General features: G+C 44.5%; 1 protein-coding gene and 1 non-coding gene across 3 annotated transcripts in view; both read right to left on the minus strand.

Moving 5' to 3' along the window:
• Positions 1-2,894: 2,894 nt before the first annotated feature.
• LOC124523106 (U6 spliceosomal RNA) lies at positions 2,895-2,998 on the minus strand. The gene has a single exon (XR_006964915.1). It is a non-coding gene; the product is annotated as a U6 spliceosomal RNA (small nuclear RNA).
• An 8,386-nt stretch (positions 2,999-11,384) lies between these two features.
• Positions 11,385-23,620, minus strand: part of OTULINL (OTU deubiquitinase with linear linkage specificity like) — a 30,789-nt gene continuing 18,553 nt past the window's right edge. Inside the window, exons 2-8 of one of the 2 annotated variants that reach the window (XM_047093992.1) lie at positions 20,616-20,775; positions 20,496-20,527; positions 20,303-20,394; positions 18,851-19,000; positions 15,553-15,681; positions 13,957-14,226; positions 11,385-13,024 (exon numbers count right to left, since the gene is read on the minus strand). In XM_047093992.1, the coding sequence (XP_046949948.1) occupies positions 12,851-13,024; positions 13,957-14,226; positions 15,553-15,681; positions 18,851-19,000; positions 20,303-20,394; positions 20,496-20,527; positions 20,616-20,775 (1,007 nt within the window). In that variant the 3' untranslated portion in view covers positions 11,385-12,850. The remainder of the gene's footprint in view (positions 13,025-13,956; positions 14,227-15,552; positions 15,682-18,850; positions 19,001-20,302; positions 20,395-20,495; positions 20,528-20,615; positions 20,776-23,620) is intronic. The other variant, XM_047094001.1, reaches the window with a different exon arrangement.

A 23,620-nucleotide genomic window follows, 5' to 3' on the forward strand; every position in this document is an offset into this window, starting at 1 on the left:
TTGGTTCCTTTTGTATCTTCACACACTCTCTCCATTCTATTCATATTAAAGATCCATAAACATAGGGTATTTATAATAGGTATTTCAAAGTTTTGTGTACTAATTCCACCATCTCTGTCATTGGTGGATCTTTTTCTATTGACTTTTTTTTTTCCTCCTGGTTATGGGTCACATTTTCCTGATTCTTGGCATGTCCAGGAATTTTTTACTGGAGGCTGAATGTTGAGTTGTTAGGTTATTGAGTATGTGAACTTTGCTATCTTTCTTTGAAGAACATTGGCTTTGTTCTGAAAGAAAGTTACGCTATTGGAAGGTCAGATGGGTTTGATCTTTTCATGGCTTTTTAAAAAACTGTTACAGGGTAGGTCTGCGGTTGCCTCAATTCAGAGCTAGTTTAGCCCTAGTACTAAGGTGTGACCGTCTGGGTTTCTTGAATAGTCAATTTGGAAGCTGATTTTCTTGAAAGCATAATGTTGGAAGATCCCTGGCCTGACCTTGGGAAGAGAGTCACAAAATCCTTTCTTCACTATGGCAAGCTTGAAACCAAAGCGTTCTGAGGAGGGAACATGGGATATGTGGTCGGCTGCAGGGGCACAGAAGAACCAAGCCAACGGCCGGATGCTGAGAAACATTTAGAATGCTCCCATAACGAAAAGTGGCTGTCAGGTACTCAATCATTAATCGCAAGGACAGCAGTTCAGTGTGATAATTGGTTCTCTCTGTATACAAGGATTTAATAGCTTTCTTGCCTGCCACATAGATGATGCTGACCCTCCCAGCCTCTGTGAGTAGACAATGGTACTAAAGATTGTGTTAATCTAACTGTGCATCTCCTTAGGACCATCAGTCTACAAATAGGAACTTTGAGGCATTATTGCAATTTTGAAAAGGTTATCCCTCATCATGTGTCTTTGCTTACATTCCTAAACTATATAAACCTCTTTAAATGGTTTTATGTGGAGAGATTCTTTTCCAGTTAATATTTAAAGATGTCTATTTTGTTTCATCCACTTGAAAATGCCTTTGGTTACAACTCTTCATCACTGCCCCTTGTTCAACATAAAAACAGACACAAAAAAATGGAAGCTTCTCAATATGCGTGCCAGTTTAAATTTCCACCGGTGTCTAAGAGATCCTGGCATAGTCAAGACAGTTCTCTATCCTAGCAAGGTGCTGCCTGAGGCTTGTGATGTGCATACAGCTGGGCAAAGCAAGGCTCCGTGTCCACCGGGGGCTTGAGCTCACGACCTCAAGATCAAGAGGTGCATGCTCTATGGACTGAGCCAGTCAGAATCATTTTCTGCCCTGGTCTGCACCCTACGAAATGGAGCCCAGGGCACTACTTTGTCCTTATTCTCTCGCCCTCTGGCTGCAGGTTGGGTTTGCCAATGGGAGATGCCAGTAGGAGATGGAAGGGCAGGACGAGCGATGACAGTCTGGGATGTGTCTTCTCACTGTCCCCTTGCCTCTGCTCCTCCAGGACGACAGCTCCTGCTGGCCAGTCCCCTCTAAGCCTGCAGCCCTCTCTGGGCTCCTTTACCTTCATTTTCTCCCTTTGTCTTTTTGGCTGTGATGACAGTAACAGCTTCATGCTGTTCCTGGTTCCTGGGTGCCTCAGCAGCTTTTGTCGGTTCCCTTAACCTTACCGGCATCTCTGTAAACCATCCTTCACTAAATGGCTCTTCATTTGAACCATCAAGTGAATGCTGTTTCTTTCCAGGATTCTGACTAATACACACGTTAAGTGAAAAGAGAAGAATACAAAGCTTTGTATAGACCAAAACAAAACAAAACACCCAGAAAACAAACAAGCAAAAACACCTAAAACTGACATGGAAAGTCTCATTAGCTGGGGGCGCCTGGGTGGCTCAGTTGGTTAAGTGTCCGACTTCAGCTCAGGTCGTGATCTCATGGTTCATGAACTGGAGCCCCACAGCAGGCTCTGCGCTGACAGCTCAGAGCCTGGAGCCTGCCTCGGATTCTGTGTGTGTGTCTCTCTCTCTCTCTCTGCCCCTCCCCTGCTCATGCTCTGTCTCTTCCAAAAATAAATAAATATTTAAAAGTTTTAAAAACAGAGAGTCTAGTTATCCGGAGGTGGTTTAGGAATAAAGTAAGGAAGATGGTTTGCAATCATTTGAAACTATTCCACCATTTCTATTTTTTTGTTGTTTAATTTTTTTTAATGTTTACCTATTTTTGAGACAGAGACAGAGTGTGCGTGGGGGAGGGGCAGAGAGAGAGGGAGACACAGAATCTGAAGCAGGCTCCAGGGTCTGACCTATCAGCACGGAGCCCGACATGGGGCTCGAACTCAGGAACAGCGCGATCACGACCTAGACTGAAGTCGGATGCTTAACTGACTGAGCCACCCAGGCACCGCTATTTATTTTTCTTGAGCTGGAGTAAGTAACTCTGCGTACATAATAGGTAACTATGGGTAGAGCACCATCAATATCTGTTTCATAAGGTACCAACTTCCAACTTCGTGGAAATTTACTACTCGTGGCACAAAGAGAACAACAAATTAAGGAAGTCGTCAAGGAACCTGGAGGAAGTAGACAAGGCTTCTTCCCACATGGGTATTCAACTTGGAGACTGAGGTCATTAGAATAAAGCTTTAAGTCTGACTACTTTTGTTACTATGGCTTTCTTAGCATTTGTAAGCGCATTTATACATTCCATTAGGTCTCGATTATCATTAACTTGTAAGAAATATTTCCTCTTCCCTGTATTTATTTTCATTTTTTTAAATGAAGTATAGTTGACATACAATGTTATATTAGTCACAAGTGTAGACCATAGTGATTTCACAATTCTGCACATCACCCAGTGTTCACCGTGATACGTGCAGTTATCATCGGTCACCATACGTCAGTACAGTATTATTGGCCAGAGAAAAATACGGACACTTCATGAATTTGCACATCATCCTCATGCAGGGGCCACACTAATCTTCTCTGTATCGTTCCAGTTTTCGTACATGTGCTTGCTGAAGCACATGCTTGCTTTCTTTCTTTCTTTCTTTTTTTTTTTTTTTTAAGCCAAACATCCCTTGGCTTAGTTTAGCAGTATTGTTAACCTCTGAAATGTAGGTAAGCTTACTGTCTCCAACACAGATGGGTCCAGAAATAGATTTCATGGGTTATCCATTTACAATACCAAACTATCCTTTCTGATATCCACTATGAGGTTCTCCAAAGAGTTCCCCTTATTCTTAATGTCTAGAAAACCACAAATGCAATCTCATTAATGAGAACCACCACCAGGTTTAAGCCTCTCAGGGCCTGGGTACTCTGTTTCCTGGCCCCAGGCTGTGTCTTAACATAGAGAATATCCTGTAGAAGTCATAATAGGAATAGGGAAAACAATATCTCATTACAGTAAACATAAAACTAACTTTTGATAGAGCTGTTAGGAATTCTGTGCATGAGGTCCCAGATAATCAGATTTGACCTTCATGCTTCTGTGTAAGAGCGGGGGAGCCAATTTCCACCGCCGTGGAAATTTACTACCCGTGGCACAAAGAGAACAACAAATTAAGGAAGTCGTCATGCAACCTGGAGGAAGTAGACAATGCCAAATCCAACCTTTGCAACGTGAAGTTTGAGTACTGCAGCCAGAATGCATCACAGACCTAACCCACTGCAGACTAAAAGGTTTGCTGCAAATGCACCTACGTGAGGTTCAGAGGACCTGGAATCCACTTGACATCAAAACGCTGCAGGAAAGCTCCCAGGACTTTGGTCTGCATTTTTTGTTAATGGGAATAACGCTCACTCCTGGGGTTCTTTGGTTTTTGTTAAGTTCATTTATTTTGCAAGAGAGAGAGAGAGAGACAGTGAGCTCGTAAGTGGGGAAGGGGCAGAGAGAGAGAGAGAGAGAGAGAGAGAGAGAGAGAGAATCCCAAGCAGGCTCTGCACCATCAGCTCGGGGCGGGCGCTCAACCTCACAAACCATGCGATCATGACCTGAACCAAATTTCAAGAGGGTCGCTTAACCGACGGAGCCACCCAAGTGCCCTTGGTCTGCATTTTTAAAACACCACACGTGTAGCCGCTCAGCTAACTAAACAGATCAATAGAAACAAACCTTTGCAGGAGGGGAATTACTCTGGGCACGTGCAACTTTTTCTTCTTTTTATCTTCACCTGACCACCGAGAAAAGTACTTCAGGAGGGCAGCCTTGTGTGACGGTTACCCTAACACTCGGGTGCCAGCTGGCATTTGTCTCTGCTCATCTTCAGTGACTTCATTAATATTTTTATCTGTAGGATGTTCACGGATAAGAGTACTAACCTTAATTATATGCTAATCTGAACTAGATTCTTCTTCTTCCATCGTTGACGGTCACTCACGTGTGCACCTGAGCTGTGAAAAGCTCCACAAACAATAGATATGGTTCAAGGCACATGGGGCTCACACCCGCTTCCCAGAAATTTTGAATCTGTGCTGCTCACACACTGGCCTCACGCCCTGGCCACAGATGATTGGATAGAGTGGGCCACGTGGTTCAAGGGCTATGGGTCGGCTGAGCCAACCAGATTCTACTTCCTGGGGATTTGAACTGGTGGGCTCAGATGCAGCTTGCGTCAGTGGTGGGAGCAGCCAAATGTGCCAGGAGGACGAAGAGGGGGAGCCGGAGGTAGAGAGAGACCAAGAGCGGTACGGAGAAAGACATCTGGAGCCACGAGGCCAGAGCTCATCTGAACCGTGAGACCCACAGCCGGAAACCTTAATTCTTGGCTCTCCTGGGCCCAGGCAACTGCCAAGGGAACTGGATGTACTTCCTGCCCTGTTGCTCTGTGGGGTTCTCGCTCTCAGACTCGCTTAAGTGCTTTTCTGTCATCACAACCCAAACTGCTTGGACAGAACCCAAAGCAGGTTAGGAACCTCCTATTGCTTGCATTCCCGACCAGGCTGACTTAGGCTCAGGCGATATTTCCTACTAATCGTAAAACAGCCACTTAAGCCGCTAACCATTTCCCATTCGCAATAAAACCCACAGAGAACTGGAATTCATGGATTTTCCAAAGCTCTTCCTTCGTGCAGCAATTTAGCTCAGGGCCTCTCTTTGGCCCACCACGTGGGAATCCCGTAAATGCTAAGCAGAGCGGTGGTCGTGTGGAGCTCTGAGGATCGTCAGGAGCCAAGGTGAGATGAGTGTACGTGGGTCTTACAGCCTGGTGGAAAACCTGTTATTTAAATACGCCCTCCTACCTCACTTGCCACCGAGAGGTATTTTCCTCTGTGCTGGTGATAAGCCTCTAGGCCTTCACTTTTCCTGATTTCAGCTGCGCACGGTGGGTGAGACCTGCTTCTGACTCTGACAAATATCTGAGATGCACTCAAGTGTTCCTGCCATGGGTGTGCAGGTGTGGGCCGCCCGAGCCCTTGCTTTCTTTTTTTTTTTTAATTTTTTTTTTTTAACGTTTATTTATTTTTGAGACAGAGAGAGACAGAGCATGAACGGGGGAGGGTCAGAGAGAGGGAGACACAGAATCTGAAACGGGCTCCAGGCTCTGAGCTGTCAGCACAGAGCCCGACGCGGGGCTCGAACTCACGGACCGCGAGATCGTGACCTGAGCCGAAGTCGGCCACTCAACCGACGGAGCCACCCAGCGGCCCTTGCTTTCTTTCAGCCACACCGCCCTGACCCTACATCGCTGTCTCCACCCTGGGGCCTGCAAGGAGGCTCTCAGAGCCCGGACTGAGGTCAGGCCTCTTTCACAGGCATGGAACCAGGCACATGTGCTCCCCTGACATCTCAAGTTTCGGTTCATGCTTAGAAATCCGTGACCCCACTTCATAACGTCCTTCCACGAGCCATATTTACTTAAGAACCTGTTTCTGGGTGAGGCCACTGTCCTTGGTTAATTTTAACCTCACTAGAGATAGAATGTTAGCAAAACTCGGCTTGACCTCTCATGTCTACTGTGGCCGTTCCATAGGTCATTGTGACTTGGTGACTATGTCAGGGGGTCACTGACTTCAGGAAGCTTCCCTCCCCAGGACATCTAAAAACGTGCTCTCTGTAAGTTCCGGATCAATAAAAAGAAACCGCAGGGGGAAATAATCCCACTTTGCCTCTTAGCTGTACTTGGCTCTCATTACCAACTTGCAACTTGGAATTTACTTGATATCTGTTTGAGCTCTGTTCCACTCACAATGATACGAGACCCATATCCTTCCCCACCGGAGCTTGAAATCCAGTAAAGAAATAAAGTGTCGTGATAAAGATGGACCAGTAACAGCAAAAACTCCACAAAACAACAACAACAAAACACACCGCTCTAGGCAAAATCCCAAGCCCCTACATAAATAGCATCAGAATCTATTGATTCTTTCTTGCAATCCCTGTTTCCGTGCTTCTGGGTGTGCTCTATAGGCCCGTGTCACATTGTGAACCCTTTGTTGTCCGTCTGCGGTAACGCGTACAGAAAGGGAGAGGAAGCGTTTGGAAACTTTTATAGCAACTAGATCTCAAGGTAACATTTTTACTGTACTTTACAGAGATGCCACGTTGCAAAGGATTGGAAACTTTAAGAAGCTGTGCCTCTCTGTGAATGGTTTTACAAGCACCGTTCTGCCACAGTTTTCAAAGGGAAAAGGCCACGTTCCTTCCTGCTCTAAAAAGAAAGCCGTGCAGTGTTTCCTTCTCTTGTACAGCGCAAGATGTATTTTCATAGCTGTTTGCTCTTGTAAAGACATACAGGAGGGACAGCCGAAAATGCAACTACTAAATATCACGGGTCCCACGAGCAGATTCAAGTGTTCCGTTATTACCTTGTGAAATATAAACCGAGTGGAAACATTAATTTCTCATGTACCTACCACTGACTAATGCATTAAACATAGATCACACACTCACCAGTGCTGAGTTTTTCTTTTCATCTCTCCAGCATGTTGAATTATAGCTAAAGTGGGGGGAGGGAGGGCGCCTGGGTGGCCCAGTTGGTGAAGCATCCTACGTAGGCTCAGTTCGTGATCTCACGGTTTGTGAGTTTGAGCCCTGCATTGGGCTCTCTGCTGTCAGCACAGAGCCTGCTTCGGATCCTCTGTCCCCCCTCTGTCTGCCCCTCCCCTGCTCTCTCTCCCTTGAACATAAATATTAAAAAATAAAATAAATTATAGCTAAAGGCCACTTCTGATAAGAAAGATGTATTTATCTTTCCTATTTAACTACAATAATACGAATATTTTATAACAAACGCCATTTTCACCATCAGCGCATCTCTGCTCCTTTTTTTATGTACAGGAGTCTGAAAGTTCCAGAACACTGAAGCAACTTTCCGGGTCTTTGTTCCCGCTGTTGATCATTTTGCACCAGCTGCTTCTCTTTCCCTGGCCCCAGGGGCCTTTCCATGAAGCTCAGTTCAGCAGAGAAGCCAGCACCCAAAGGAAATTCACACACATGCTGACAGGTACTTGAAGCATTCCCAAGCTGTTTCCTGGATTTTGGCCTTGGGGATGGCAGTGATAAAAAGAATTGGGGCCAGGAAAGTCTCAGGCTTTTGTGTCTGTCCCGATAAATTTGTTGATCGATGGTAAGGTGCAGTGGAGTAAAGCTATACAGTGTCCATGAAGCATCTTAGCATTACTGACCTCGTTCTGCCTTTTCAGACTTGAGGGTGAAGAGAATAAAACTGTAAAATGCTGTGCTTATACCTGGTTTTAACACCCAACCTCTGTTTGGTTCCAACCTCTATTTGGTTCCATCCATGTAAGGCTTTATAAATTAGGAACAAAAAAAAATTCTTTGCTTACAAATAAGCTATTTAAATGGGGAAAAAAAACCACCCCACATTTCTGTACGTAGGAATGCTTTTTGGAACACATTCCCGGTTTAAATAAGCTACCTGTGCAGATGGGTTTTACAACCCGACCCATCTGGACTAAGCCGGAAATACTTAAAGCAAGCATTTTTTTCAGTTTACAGAAATCCTCTTGACTAAGTTTTCCAAGAATCATCACAAGGGACACTGATGGAAACAAAGGGACTTAAAAATCAGCCTAAGCCCTGATGACACTGATAATGAGGACCAATTGATCATTATATACAGAAAGTTGGGCTTGATGTTATTGATTTTATTTGTTATTTATTTATTTATTAAAAAGTAATCTTTACGCCCAACATGGGGCTTTGAACTCATGACCCCGACGTCAAGGGTCACGTGCCCTTACCGACCGAGCCAGCCAGGCGCCACCCAGAAAGTTGGTTTTTAAACAGAGAGTAGTCTTTTTCCAGAGACACCAGCCAGCATTAAACTTTCAATCCCACGCATGCTTCACCCACTTGGGCTGGCTTTGCCCCTTACTTGTTCCGACAGACCCCTCAACTCCTCAAACACAGTCTACAACTTTCAAATGCAGTCACACAGCACATACCTCTGGCTGGTCTACAGAGCACTTTGGCCTAGGGGATGTTGGATACGGGAGTGAGTGGTTTTCCATTACTTACAAACCCTGTTGATATTAAACCCAAACAGAATCCAGATATGCTTTCGTTTTCTCGCCCTACAGGACAGGACGGGATTAAAACTAAAATGAATTAACAGAAGACCCAACCATTTTGAACAAATAACATAAAAGTGATTGTACAATTTGGACCCGCTTAATTTTGTGTCTGACTGTAAGACAGTCATTATGATGAAAACAGGACTTTTCTCTATAGAGAAAAGTGTACATAAATATGGTCAGTACTGAGGTAAACAATAGTCAACCTAATGACAGGTAACCCAATAGACTGTTAATGTTTTAGATCCATAAAAATATATGTTGTTAGTTTTACATTTTACACAGTAACCAGTCTTAAGCAGTAGAAGCACATTCCTGTAAAAACAACCGTACCCCCTTAGGAACTTGCTATTTAAGTGAAAACTAACACTAATTCTGAATTAGTCATTTCTTTATTCACATTTGTATAGGTTTCCACATATGAGGTTAGCTGTCAGTCTAAAACTTTACCTTCTTTAATGTGGTACTCAGAACTTAGAATTTTTTTCCTCCACAAGATTAGCTTCGACCGAAATAAAATGGTCTTTCTTTGATCTCACTAAAATATGAGAAAATCATCTGATCTAGAATAACAATTATTTTCATGCAAAATTCATTTGCAGGCAAGTCCTTGGAAAATTAACGTAAATGTCCCCTGATTCGGGCTCTTCTTCTCTCCTGGAGGCCAGGCAGATTCTACACTGGCTTGTCTGGGTCTCTTTCCCATACATAGAGAAGGCCCTACGGCTTCCTCCATGGGCGGAAAGGACTTTGGTTCAAGACTGTGATGGCCCACATTCAAGAAACTCAAGTCGTGGGGCGCCTGGGTGGCGCAGTCGGTTAAGCGTCCGACTTCAGCCAGGTCACGATCTCGCGGTCCGTGAGTTCGAGCCCCGCGTCAGGCTCTGGGCTGATGGCTCAGAGCCTGGAGCCTGTTTCCGATTCTGTGTCTCCCTTTCTCTCTGCCCCTCCCCCGTACATGCTCTGTCTCTCTCTGTCCCAAAAATAAATAAACGTTAAAAAAAAAAAAAAAAAAAAGAAACTCAAGTCGTCACGGTGCCTGAATTATACAGAATTGATACAGTTCTTTGGGGACCTTTTAAATGGTGTGTGTTCCTAGGATGAAACCAGAAGCCACCTGTTATTATTTCTTCACTTTGGAGATGAAGTAGAACAGGATTTGCCTGATCCATTTGGTCACCCAAACCTCCCTTGCATTGGACGTCTGGAGAAAATACTGAGATTAGAAGGCCATGATATAAAGAATGTGGAAAGTCAAAGAAGTCCAAGTACCAGGTGGGGGAATGAAACCTGCCCCTCTATCAGAAAGTCCATCTTGACGATAAAAAGTGTTCTGGGGACGGATGGTGGTGATGGTTGCACAACAGTGTGATGTCCTTAATGCCACTGAAGTGTACATTTGAAGGTGGTTAAGGGGCACCTGGGTGGCTCAGTCAGTTAAGCGTCTTGACTTTGGCTCAGGTCATGATCTTGGGGCTCTTGAGCTCAAGTCCCGCGTTGGGCTCTGTGCTGACAGCTCGGAGCCTGGAGCCTGCGTCGGATTCTGTGTCTCCCTCTCTCTCTGCCCCCCCCCCCCCCACTGCTTGTGCTCTGTCTCTTAAAGATGAATAAACATTAAAAAAAATTTTTTTAAAGATGGTTAAAATGGTAAATTTTGCCACAATAAGAAAGTACATCTTGCCACAATAAGAAAGTCAGTCTTGTACTACTATGCATATGACCCCTCAGTATGGACACATATGGCCAAAATTTAAGAGAAACATATTCTTAAGTCAGAAAGGGACAAGGGCGTATGTTTGCATTTTTGCTATAATCTTCTCATCATTAAAACATGTGAGGTTAGAAAGACATTAAATGTTGGCATCATATAGGAAATTCACCTCCAGGTTCTTGTTGGCATTTAAAAGTGGTGCTAATTTATATGCAGTTCCCTCTAATTCATGTGTTATTCATTATACAACTGAATTAAAAATAAAACAAAACTGGAAACACCCAATACCTCCTCTCAAATTCTTGATTCAATGCCTTCCGCAAACGTGGCAATTATTTAAAGGCCTTTACTTTTTACTTTCTTTGTACTGGGATGCCCCTTTTCCACAATTTGGTCTTGCCCCATCCTGCCCTGCCCCCCAACACAAGGTTAAGGATAAACACAATTGATTAGTATGTCACAGAGCTTTGGGCTGCTAATCCCCGGGAAAAAAGTTCTTCCTTTCAATCCTGGACTGGTGTGGAAATCATAACACTGAGTAAGGAGATGCCAGGTGAGTGGTAAGGTACAAACGCCGGGTAGGTGCCTGGACAGCTCAACTGGAACCAAAGTCTAGAACAGACATGCCATGAGTATCAGTCACAGTGACCTGCTACAGGCCGTCACTGTAGCTGCCTACGAACACAAAGGGTAGGGTCCATTTTCTCATGGTCACAGTAATGTATCATGGGAAGAACTTTCAATGGGGTCAGTTAAATGACAGGAGTTATGCAAAACCATAGACACTTCCAAGCAGGAACGTGCTAGAAAGATCAATGAAGAACTCCCGCTTAAAACAAAAAGAAGAACTCTTGTTTCGTGTGGCTATCAGGGTGACAGAAAGCCCCTTGGTCTGAGCTAATTGCTTTCCAACTCTTCTACCAGGAAACTAACTGAGAGCAGGCACAGCACAGTGTGCATTAGACGTCTGGCTTGAGTAGTACACACAAGTGATTATCCCCAGTACAAAAGATCTGGATGTTGTTTTCATCTGCCACAGCAATTAATTTTATTTCTACTAGCACAGCAGTATGAACATGGGAGAAAACATTAGCATCAAAAACGTTCAGTCGCTCTTAGAAAGGATTTGTAACTTCGAAGTAGCAGACCATTAGGCAAGATTTTAGAAGCTATTTTGTATTTATTGAAGTTCAAAACAGCCTAGCAAAGTACCTTCAAAATAAAGATGACCAAAATAAACTAGAAAAGTATTTCCAAAATAAAGATGACCAAAAATTTGTTAGCTCGAGCGTATTAGTTGTCAGTTGCTGCTCTAACCTAACACATTACCATAAACTTAGTGACTTAAACAACACAAGCGTATTATCTTACAGTTCTGCAGGTTAGAGATCCGACACGGGTTCCGTCCCACTGGGCTAAAATCAAGGTGTGGGCGGGGCCCCGTTCCTTTCTGGGGGCCTTGGGGAAGACTCTGTTCTCTTCCCTTTTCACCTTCAGGGACCACCCACATTCCATGGGTCATGGCTCCTTCCTCCATCTTCAGAGCCAGAAATAATGCGTGTCTCTCTCTCTCTGTTCTGTTCTTTTACATTTTCCTCTGATCCTGATCCTCTCCCAATTCCTCTCCTCCCCTCTTAAGGACCCTTGGGATTACACTGGGCCCACCTGGAGAACCCAGAACAACCTCCCAGGTCAGATTAGTACCTTCATCCCACCTGCAATCTTCTTCTTCTTTGCCATCTAACCCAACGTATTCCCAGGTCCCGGGGATTTGGACACAGGCATGGTGATCGGGGGGTGGCATTAGTTTACCTACCACACGTTAAATACACAGGTAAATACACATTAGATACACCACAGTTAGTATTTTGTAATAGTTCAATAGTTGTCATTCGGTTACCTTAATCTACAGAATTAATCTTTTTTATCATAAAACATATTCAACTGGCCAGATGCAACAGTAACAAAAAAGTGTAAAGTGATATAAAACAAATTGTACAAGATTACAAAGTAGTGATGATTTGTGTGTGTGTGTTCATATATGTATATATAAAACTATACAATGTATATACATGTGTATGCGTGTGTGTGTGTGTGTGTGTGTGTGTGTATACACATACCCCATATACATAGTTTTACAGTTAATTAAGTGGTTCTAGAAAATCAATATGCCATAAAGATTCCTGGGAAAGTAATGCTTATAAAATAAGGCCATGTTTATAAAGATCTCAAATCAGTCAAAGACAAGGTTCCTAATGAGAACATCCAGGTTACAGACAAATTCGTTCCTGGTTAGTCCTTTCCCCTTCTCCTCTCGCTTTTTTTCCTGTTGTACTGCCCAGATTTCCTTTCCCGGTGCCCTTAAAGGCCTGTGGCATGTGAAATGACTAGAGCCCGTGTGAACAAGGTCAAACCACCAAACACAAATAGGCCGGTTTGGAGGAAGTCACTGGAAAACAAAAGCATGCCATCCGTGCACCTCTGTGTCCAGGGCACCTGCAGCTCCGGAGAAGAAGGCCCCGCCCCTTTCAATGGTCGCAACACCAGCTTTGGTTCTCCACCTGGACTTTGCTTGAACGTGTGACCGCTGTGAACGGCGAGGGCCGGTGCCCAGCCCACGCCAGACTTAAAAGACAGGAATGTGGTAGTGGCGGTCATTCTCCGTCAGCAGGGAGATCTCGGGCCACTCCCTGAACGGCAAGTCTGGGTAGCAGACCTCAAAGTCTCTGGAGTTAAACTTGAACAGTCTGAACACTTTTATCTTTATTTCAAGGGAGTGTCCAAGAATAAACATATCGATCTGGAGAAGAGACGAGAGAGAGGTCACAAACACACATTTCCAATTTCCCTCCCCCACCAGGGGAGGGAGCGTGTTCTCCTGAAGCTTAGGAAGCAGTGCCCTTGCTTAGGAACCAGACCCACACATGAACCACCGAAAGGCCAGTGTCAGGAACAAATGCCCACGATGCGGAAGGCAGGGGACAAGCAGAGGAACATCTCTGTAGACCAGCATGAAGTTACAGGGGGTAAAAAAAAAAAAAAAACAAAAAACCACCTAATAAAAAGTAAAGGATGCTCACAGTTAAAATCACACTGTTTTCCAACTAGTTTTAGATAAATTTTTGTAAAAAAATGGCAGGTAATTTTGCACACCGTCTAAGAGAGCAAAGCAAAACAAGAGAAAACCTCTTTTCTATGGGAATGAAAAAGTCTTATCTGGATTTTAAAGTTTTTAATAATTTCTTTTTTTTTTAACTTAAAGTTTATTTATTAGTTTTAATCATCTCTACACCCAACATGGGACTTCAACTCACGACCCGGAGATCAAGAGTCGTATGCTCTTCCGACTGAGTCAGCCGGGCGCCCCTAAAATTTTTCCAATAGTGTCTATTTATCTGCACTAAGGAACCAAATGCTTTCCCAAACATTATCTCCTTCTCCGGCTGGACTTTCTCTCGGTTAAACTCTGCTGTGGGAGGACTGCCACCATCTGAGAAGCAGAGTGAAAGCTCAGAAGGGCCTCCAGCACTGCTCAGTGGCCACGGGGCTTGACAGACACACGGCAAACTGCACGGAGCAGTGGTTTTTACTCTTCTTTTCCTCCTTTCAGGGGCAACGACATCAAGCCACTGCTTCGCCGCAGGTGGGTTTATCACCTGAAAGTAAACTCCACACACCTGTGTGTTTAGGCACTGCCATGGGGTCCTGAACACATTCTTCTGCCCCAATTACCTGCTCCAGTCCACATGTGTCGCCCACAGAATTCAGGTGGTTCATCATGAAGCTCAAAGGGTCAGAGGATGTTTCCCGGGAAAACAGGAGCCGAAAAAGACTGGGAATGACTTTCTGAGTCTTCATTTGCTCATAAACTTCAGTGACTTGATAGAGCATGATGAACTTTAGAGCTTCGTAAAGTTTATATTCCAGAATCGCATCAGAAAAGAGGATGTTGCACATACTTCCTCTCTTGTGATAATCTTTAATTCCACTAAATTCAGTCCACTGGAAACACAGATGTGAGAGTGAGATTTACAGGGTAGAGGTGAATACCGACAGCATGGCATAGTTTTAAAGTACGTATAAAAATAAACCAGAGATTAATAGAGGGGACCTTTAACTTTTCATTTTTGACCCTGATTTTTAAATTTTTTTTTCAACGTTTATTTATTTTTGGGACAGAGAGAGACAGAGCATGAACGGGGGAGGGGCAGAGAGAGAGGGAGACACAGAATCGGAAACAAGCTCCAGGCTCTGAGCCATCAGCCCAGAGCCCGACGCGGGGCTCGAACTCACGGACCGCGAGATCGTGACCTGGCTGAAGTCGGACGCTTAACCGACTGCGCCACCCAGGCGCCCCTGACCCTGATTTTTTTTTAAAAAATTTTAATGTTTATTTATTTCCGAGAGAGAGAGAGCGTGAGCGGGGGAAGGCCGGAGAGAGAGGGAGACACGGAATCCAAAGCAGGCTCCAGGCTCCGAGCTGTCGTAGGGCTCGAACTCACAAACCACGAGATCATGAGCTGAAGTCGGACGTTCAACCGACTGAGCCACCAGGCGCCCCTGACCCCGATTTTTTTAACCACAAGTATATATTACTTTTATAATAACAAACTAGCTTAAATATCTTTCAAAAAAGCACCACCGATTAGGTAAAAAACCAAGCAAGTCAGTTTCCTAAGACAGCTTAATACAGCTGGGTCGCACGGCAGATATTCCAGAGACGAACGGTAATAACTAGTATTCTTTGCCGCTCACCATGTGCCAAGCACGGTTTAAAGCCACATGTATTAACTTATTCAATCCTCACGATAACAGTACAAGGGACACAATATTCACATATCGGTTTTACTCATCAAAAAACCACAGCACAGAAATTTTACGGTATTTACCGGGGAGGGTTCATTTCAACAATTCCAAATCTGTGTCTATTAAAAGGCAGGAAAACTCTTAGTTCAAATGACAGCGTCTGTGGTGTCCCCAAGTTATTAATGGGGCACATTCCAGAAGTGCATTTCTGAATGCCCTGTCTGGACCTTGCACCACATCTCTCTGGGGAAAACGAAGGTACGGGACTGTTAAGGTTTCCTGGCCAGCCCACAAAGGCCTCCTGAACCCATAACGGGCCTAATGATCACGTACAACGCTGCTCTCGTTGGTTACTTGGGAGGAGAAAGAACAGGAAAGCCCATCGTCAGCTCCTAGAAGAGGTGCTCCTGCCCACAGGTCCTCCCCGCGAGGCATCGGGTGACAGGCCTGACAGAGAAGAGTCACTCACTGCACCCGGGTGTGTGCTTTCATTCCTCGTCTTTTCTTCCCCGAGACACTCACCTGCGTTTTCAATAATTCCACACATTTACGTAACTTTCCAAACACATTGGAACCTGTATACTTCTCAGGACCAAAACTGTATTGCTGGATCCAATTACAACCTTGTGAAAAGAGCAGTTTTTCAGGAAGCTTGAAAAGGAAGGAGATGCCAACCGTGATTAGTACCTCAACGTTTATGACATTACAACCCAGAATATGTCATGGCACACGATCTTATCTCACTCAGGAATCTCCATTTAAAAAGACTAAATAAAAACATAGAGTTTCTTCTTTTAGATTTGTGGATTAAGGGATTTGGATCATATTCTTTCCCTCTTTTTTTTTTTTTTTTTTTTGAGAGAGAGAGAGAGAGAGCACAAGCAGGAGAGAGGGGCAGAGAGGGAGAGAATCTTTTCCTTTTTTAATGTTTCCTTATTTATTTTTGAGAGAGTGAGAGGCAGAGACAGAGCATGAGTGGGGGAGGGGGCAGAGGGAGAGAAAGAGAGAATCTTAAGCAGACTCCATGCTCAGTGTGGAGCCCGACTTGGGGCTTGATCCCACAAACCACAAGACCATGACCTGAGCCGAAACCAAGAGTTGGACACTTGACCCACTGGGCCACCCAGGCACCCCACAGAGAGAGACAGAATCTTAAGTGGGCTCCACACCTAGCATGGAGCCCGACACGGGGCTCAAACTCACAACTGTGAGATCAGATCACGACCTGAGCCAACATTCAAGAGTTGGATGCTTAACCGACTGAGCCACCCAGGTGCCCCTGGATCATATTCTTTTTTTTGTTTGTTTGTTTGTTTTTGAGAGAGAGAGAGAGACAAAGTACAAGGAGAGGGGGAGAGAGAGAGAGAGAGAGAGAGAGAGAGAAAGGGAGACACAGAATCCAAAGCAGGATCCAGGCTCCAAGCTGTCAGCACAGAGCCTGATGCGGGACTTGAACCCACAAACTGTGAAATCATCACCTGAGCTGAAGTCAGACACTTAACCAACTGAGCCACCCAGGCGCCCCGTGGATCATATCCTTAATTTACAATTTCACAGCTGATGAAAACCTACATGAAGATTTTGTCTATGAAACCATCTTTCTGCATAAAACACTTCCCAAACTGCCTAGGTATATCCGTTTAGAAATTATGTTTACCGTAACAACGCTAGAATACTGTAGCATATCGCGGAGCATATGGATTTTAGAATAAGGCACTTGGGGGTCCAAACCTCACTCTGTCACTCACCAGCCAAGAGACTGCTCAACCAGTGCAGATTATTTACCCTCTGAGCCTCATCCTCTACCATAAATCAAGGACAAGATATCCATTTTACAGGACTCCGGCTGGGACTAAGTAAGACCACAGAATTTGTAAGACTCTGATCCAGTGAAGGGATCTAACCCATACCCCACCCGGCTGAGCCTGGGGAACCCCGGGGTGTGGCCGTATTCTCTGTCCTCGGCAGCTGGCCGCGGGGCTGGCACACTGCACACACTTGACGAGTGCTTCCTAGATAAAATGAAACTAATAAAAGCAACTCTCAAGAAAGAAATGGGAAGGAAATAGACCATGTGCAGCTATATATATGCATATACTTTATATACTCCTATTTCTTTGTGCTTCTGCCCTTAAATGTACATCCTAGATTGAACTTCCTACATTCAAAATAAAAATTCAGGTTGTTCATCAAGAATGTACTGCCTCAGGGCACCTCAGTGGCTCAGTTGGTTGAGCGTCCGACTCTCAATTTCAGTTCAGGTCACGATCCCAGGGTTGTGGGATCGAGCCCTGCATTGGGCTCCATGCTGAGTGTAGAGCCTGTTTACGATATTCTCTTTCTCTCCCTCTCTGCCCCTCGCCCCTACTCATGCTCACTCTCTCTCTCTCTCTCCCTAAAAAGTAAAAAACAAAAAATAAAGAATAAAAATAAAATAAAATAAAGAATATACTGCCTTATACCATTAAAATGAAAAAAAAAAAAAAACCAACAAGGCACAGACTGGGAGAAAATATTTGCAAATCACATATCTGATAAAGCACTTGTGTTCAAAATATATAAAGAAATCTCAAAATCCAATCAATAATAAAATAAGAAGGGGCAAAAGATTTGAACAGACACTTCTGTAAAAAGATAATAATGGATGGCCAATAAGCACATGGAAAGATGTTCATCCCTCCTGACTAGCGGAATGCCAACTAAAAGCACAGTGACGCCAGCGCACATCTATCAGAATGGCTAAAAAACCCAAAAAACAAAAAACCCCAAATCTGACAATCCTGGTTAGAACTGGGAACAACTGGAACTCTTACACACTACTGGTGGAAATGCAAAATGGCTGCACCACACGGGAGATCAGTTTGGTAGGTTCTTATGAACTCGGACCTACACCTACCACATGAGCCAACAATCTCACTCCCAGGCATTCGCCCAAAAGGAATGAAAACTTCCATTCATACAAAATCTTGTATGGGATTGTCAAAAACTAGAGATAATCCAGATGTCCTTCAACTGAAGAACGGATAAACAAACTATGTCATACTTACATCAAGGAATATCACTCAACAGTAAAAAGGAATGAACTACAAATTCACAGAATGTGGATGAATTGAAATGCATTTTTTAAAAAAGTTTTTTAATGTTTTATTTTTGAGAGACAGAGAGAGAGTATGAGCAGGGGAAGGAACAGAGAAAGAGACAGACAGACAGAATCCAAAGCAGGCTCCAGGCTCAGAGCTGTTAGCACAGAGCCCGACGCAAGGCTTGAACTCATGAACCACGAGATCATGACCTGAGCCGAAGTTGGACGCTTCACTGACTGAGCCACCCAGGCACCCCTGAATTGCAATGCATTTTGCTAAGCGAGAGAAGTCAGATGCAAAAGGCTACACACTGGACAGTTCCATTTATATGACATTCTGGAAAAGGTAAAACCATAGGGTCTTAAGACCAATCAGCGATGGCCCTGGGCTAGGGGTGAGGAAGGGCTGACTACAAAGGAACAGTGGAGAATCTCTGGAGCGCTCTATGCGTTTGTTAAACCTCAAATAACCGTAGAGTAAAAAAGTGAGTTTCAGTAGACCACCTTGCTTCTGAAGAATGGATGCCCTTCTCGAGCAAAGACGGTGGCATCCAAAGCAAACACAACTGAGCATGGCGGCCTTTCTGAGATGGAGGGGGCCACAGGGCCTTCGAAGGCTCCTTCAACCTCGGGACGCACAAAGCCGCCCACTGAAGACCCAGCCATCTGCGCTACAGTTCTTGTCAACGCAATGTTCCCCGCCCCACCCCACTCCCGCCCCGTTTCCAGCGGACGTACCTTCACAATGTCTTTTTCTTTCATCCACGATGGAAAGGAGAGGCCCTGGCTGAATACCTGAAACAACACTGACCTCAGTGCGTCATAGTTGTCTCTCTTTACTTGTCGGACACATTTGATGTGATGCCTCCAAAACAGCTCCTCGTAAGCCTGTCCACACAAAAACAGAAAGTTCGTTTTCAAACCCTCTGGATAAGGGAATAGAGAGAGTGAATTCACTGTATTGTCAGCGAGGCATTACCCCCAAAGAAAGGGGGCAACAGAGACAATAACAATTATAAATTATGAATGCGACCACATGTCACTATTTTATTCTGAGAGCAGGGGAGGTGAGCAGGGGAGGGACAGAGAGAGAGGGAAAGAGAGAATCCCAAGCAGGCTCTGTACTACCAGCACATAGCCCGATGCGGGGCTCGAATCTATGAACGAGGAGACCATGACCTGAGCCGAGATCAAAAGTCAGAGGCTTAACCGACTGAGCCACCCGGGTACCCCATGAGGACATGTCATTTTAAAGGGACATTTGTGGGGCACCTGGCGGTTCGGTAGGTTAAGCATCCAACTTTGGCTCAGATCATGATCTCATGGTTCATGGGTTTAAGCCCCACGTTGGGCTCTGTGCTGACAGCCTGGAGCCTGAAGTCTCCTTCGGATTCTGTATCTCCCTCTCTCTCTCTCTCTTAAAAATGAATAAACATTAAAAATTCTTTAAATAAAAATAAAAAAAATAAAAGGACATTTGTGTGTATTCAGTCTGTGTCATGCTTTTTCGACTGACACCTTCCTGGAAGCCCAGGAGCAAAAGAATGCCATTTAGGGGTGATGATGGCTATAATGTGACCAAAGGGAAAAGAAAATACTATATACATTTAAGACCTCGCTAAAAATGACTTGAAACAAAAATTTCTTTTTTTTTAATTTTTAAAAAATGTTTATTTATTATTGAGAAACAGAGACAGAGCACAAGCAGGGGAGGGGCAGAGAGAAGGGGACACACAGAATCGGAAGCAGGCTCCAGGCTCTGAGCTGTCAGCACAGAGCCCGACGCGGGGCTCGAACTCACAAACCGCGAGATCATGACCGGAGCCAAAGTCAGACGCTTAACCGACTGAGCCACCCAGGCGCCCCTTGAAATAAAAACTTCTCGTTGCTGACAAGGTTGGATAGCACCGCTGGGAAAAGTTACCAAGGTCGGTCCAATGGAAAATTCTAAAACTCCTCAGAATTTTACATCCAGGTGCCTAATCCCTGCAAAGACAGAAGTCCCCCCTGCTTGTCCAGAGAGCCCATAGGCTTGGTGGGCAGAGCTGAAGAGTGCCACCCTCGAGTTTCCTGAAGTGACAGCCTACGGTACGCCATCGTCCACGCCCTTGTAAAGCAGGGCGGAATGTTAGTTTCCTGATTTTTCCACACAAATTCCCCATCGTCCGTGACCTGTATAAACTGACGCACCTTCCGCATCAGCTTGGCACGCGGCGTCTCTCCCTTCCATTCTCTCGCAGAGTAACTGAGGAGATCGACCTCCGCCTCCACGCTGAGGTTCCCTGGGCCAAATCAGATAGGAAAGGTAGTGAATTTTCCCTTTTCCTCGCCCTTCTTGAACCCTCCCTGCACCTTAGAAATAAGAAAACATGAAAATACTTACTTTTGAACTTTCTCTGCAGATATCCAATCCACCTAAAAGGTAAAGGGAAAATAATATCAAAAATCTACTCTGGAAAGCAAGGGTCTATTGGTGAAACCGGAGGATAATACAACCACCTACCATTTCAGCCGGCGCCCTAAATAGGAGTGCATCCTCCTCACGTAGCAGAGGGCAGCCACCAGGAATGCTACCGCCAGCGTCACTGAGCCCCTGGCTACCTTCCACGCAGTATCCAAGGCTTGGCTGGTGACCAGTGTCCAGGAGTGAACCTGGTCACTTCCTGCAAAAATTTAATAATAGAAAAAAGACACGTCACAATTACCCAAGTCTGCTTTAAGGGAGGGAAATATATCGCTCATTGTACCTGCCAAGTGTCTGTCATTGAGTACATGAACAGTTTTTAAGGCATTCAAAAATTCAATCTGAAAGTTAAAGAAACACCCAGTTCTCCTCTAATCAATGTCGTATGTAAGAATGTCTTTGTCCCACACAATTCACGAGGAATAATCATAGAGCATAGGCTTCGGAATCCCTCAGACCTGTTCAAAACCCGTGTCGCGACTACCCTGGCTGTGTGACTGTGAGAAAGCTCACTTCTCTACTCCCAATTGTCTTGACTGCAACACTGGGGAAAAATGCCGATCTCCCCGGAGAAAGATGGAATGAAATTGATTAAGAATGCACCCTGTGTTGCATATCTGCTGAACCCAAGAATGGTTCCAGCAGGGATCCTCTCCACACCAGAGTCCTCCAGTGATGCCACCACCACGTACATCTGCCCACTTGGGTTTGTTTTGTTTGTTTTTTAAGTAGAGGGAGAGCACAATTGGAGGAGGGGGCAGAGGGAGAGAGAGAGAATCTCCAGCAGGCTCCACGCTCAGCGCAGAGCCCAACGTGGGACTCAATCCCACAACCTCGGGATCATGACCTGAGCTGAAATCAGGAGTTGGACACTCAATTGACAGAGTGACCCAGGTGCCCCGCCTTTTTTTTTTTTTTTTTTTTTTAATTTTAGAGCCACTTGGATATTCTTAAAGCATTAGGAGCGATGACAGATGGCATCACCTTAACACACACAATGAGTGGTCCAAACTGCGGGCACACAGACATCATTTCCAGGGAGTGGACACCTCAGCAGAGCTGTGAGGTGGAGACAGATGTGCTGTGTGTGGTCCACACTGCAATTCCTGATTTGGCCAGAGGGCATGAACGGGCCTCAAGAGCTCCAACCGCATACTTGCAATATCTTACTATGTGCAGCACATTCCCAATTATATGATGCTTGAGCATGTAAAATGCCAAAGTACAAATGAGGAAGAGAACTTTTGAATAGTGGCCAAACCTCCTGGGGTTCATTGTGAAATCTTTCCCTCCCTGGCACAAGGTTTAGTAAAATTCCAGTGATTAACGGTAGTAAAAGCCTCAGCAATTCAGAATCTACAGTTTTAGCATTTTTTTTTTTTAAAGTAGGCTCCACACCCAATGTGGGGCTTGAACTCCTGGCCCTGAGATCAAGAGTCGCATGCCCCACCGACTGAGCCAGCCAGGTGCCCAAATTTTAGCATTTTTGACCATACCGATATTTGATGTACATTTAAACTCTCACAAGAATTTACTAGCAAATAAAGAAATTAAGTTACCAGTGAATGAACCTAGACATATTTTCAATTACTTAAAAGGGCATTTTCTTCTTTTTTATGGTAGTTATTATTTTTTAATGTAATTTATTGTCAAATTGGCTAACATGCAGTGTGTACAGTGTGCTCTTTTTTGGGGGTAGATTCCCATGATTCCTCGTTTATCTTCAACACCCAGTGCTCATCCGAACAAGTGCCCTCCTCAATGCCCATCACCCCTTTGCCCCTCTCCCCCACCCCCCCCTCCCATCAACCCTCAGTTTGTTCTCTATATTTAAGAGTCTCTTATGGTTTGCCTCCCTCCCTCTCCGTTTGTAACCATTTTTCCCCTTCCCCTCCCCCATGGCCTTCTGTTAAGTTTCTCAAATTCCACATATGAGTGAAAACATATGATATCTGTCCTTCTCTGACTTATTTCACTCAGCGTAATACCCTCCAGTTCCATCCACATTGCTGCAAATGGCAAGATTTCATTCTTTCTCATCGCCAAGTAGCATTCCATTGTATATATAAACCACATCTTCTTTATCCATTCATCAGTGGATGGATATTTAGGCTCTTTCCATAGTTTGGCTATTGTTGAAAGCGCTGCTGTAAACATTGAGATACATGTGCCCCTATGAATCAGCACTCTGTATCCTTTGGATAAATTCCTAGCAGTGCTATTGCTGGGTCGTAAGTTGTTCTACTTTTAATTTTTTGAGGAACCTCCACACTGTTTTCCAGAGCAGTGGCACCAGTTTGCACTCCCACCAACAGTGCAAGAGGGTTCCCATTTCTCCACATCCTTGCCAGCATCTGTTGTTTCCTGAGTTGTTCACTTTAGCCACTCTGACTAGTGTGAGGTGATATCTCAGTGTGGCTTTGATTTGTATTTCCCTGATGATGAATGACGTTGAGCATCTTTTCATGTGTCTGTTGGCCATCTATCCAAAGATGTCTTCTTTGGAAAAGTGTCTATTCATGTCTTCTGCTCATTTCTTCACTAGGTTATTTGTTTTTTGGGTGTTGAGTTTGGTAACTTCTTTATAGATTTTGGATACTAACCCTTTATCTGATATGTCATTTGCAAATATCTTTTCCATTCCATTGGTTGCCTTTTAGTTTTGTTGATTGTTTCCTTTGCAGTGCAGAAGCTTTTTATCTTGATGAGGTCTCAATAGTTCATTTTTGCTTTTAATTCCCTTGCCTTTGGAGACGTGTCAAGCAAGAAATTGCTGTGGCTGAGGTCAAAGAGGTTGTTGCCTGTTTTCTCCTCTAGGGTTTTGATGGTTTCCTGTCTCACATTTAGGTCTTTCATCCATCTTGAGTTTGTTTTTGTGTATGATGTTAAGAAAGTGGTCTATTTTCATTCTTCTGCATGTTGCTGTCCAGTTCTCCCAGCACCATTTGTTAAAGAGACTGTCTTTTTTTTCCATTGGATACTCTTTCCTGCTTTGTCAAAGATTAGTTGGCCATACATTTGTGGGTCCAATTCTGGGTTCTCTA

Source organism: Lynx rufus, unplaced genomic scaffold (genome assembly GCF_022079265.1).
Source record: "Lynx rufus isolate CCGP_SWC_20201006 ecotype Redwood Valley unplaced genomic scaffold, mLynRuf1.p SCAF_1, whole genome shotgun sequence".
Taxonomy (NCBI): Eukaryota; Metazoa; Chordata; class Mammalia; order Carnivora; family Felidae; genus Lynx; species Lynx rufus.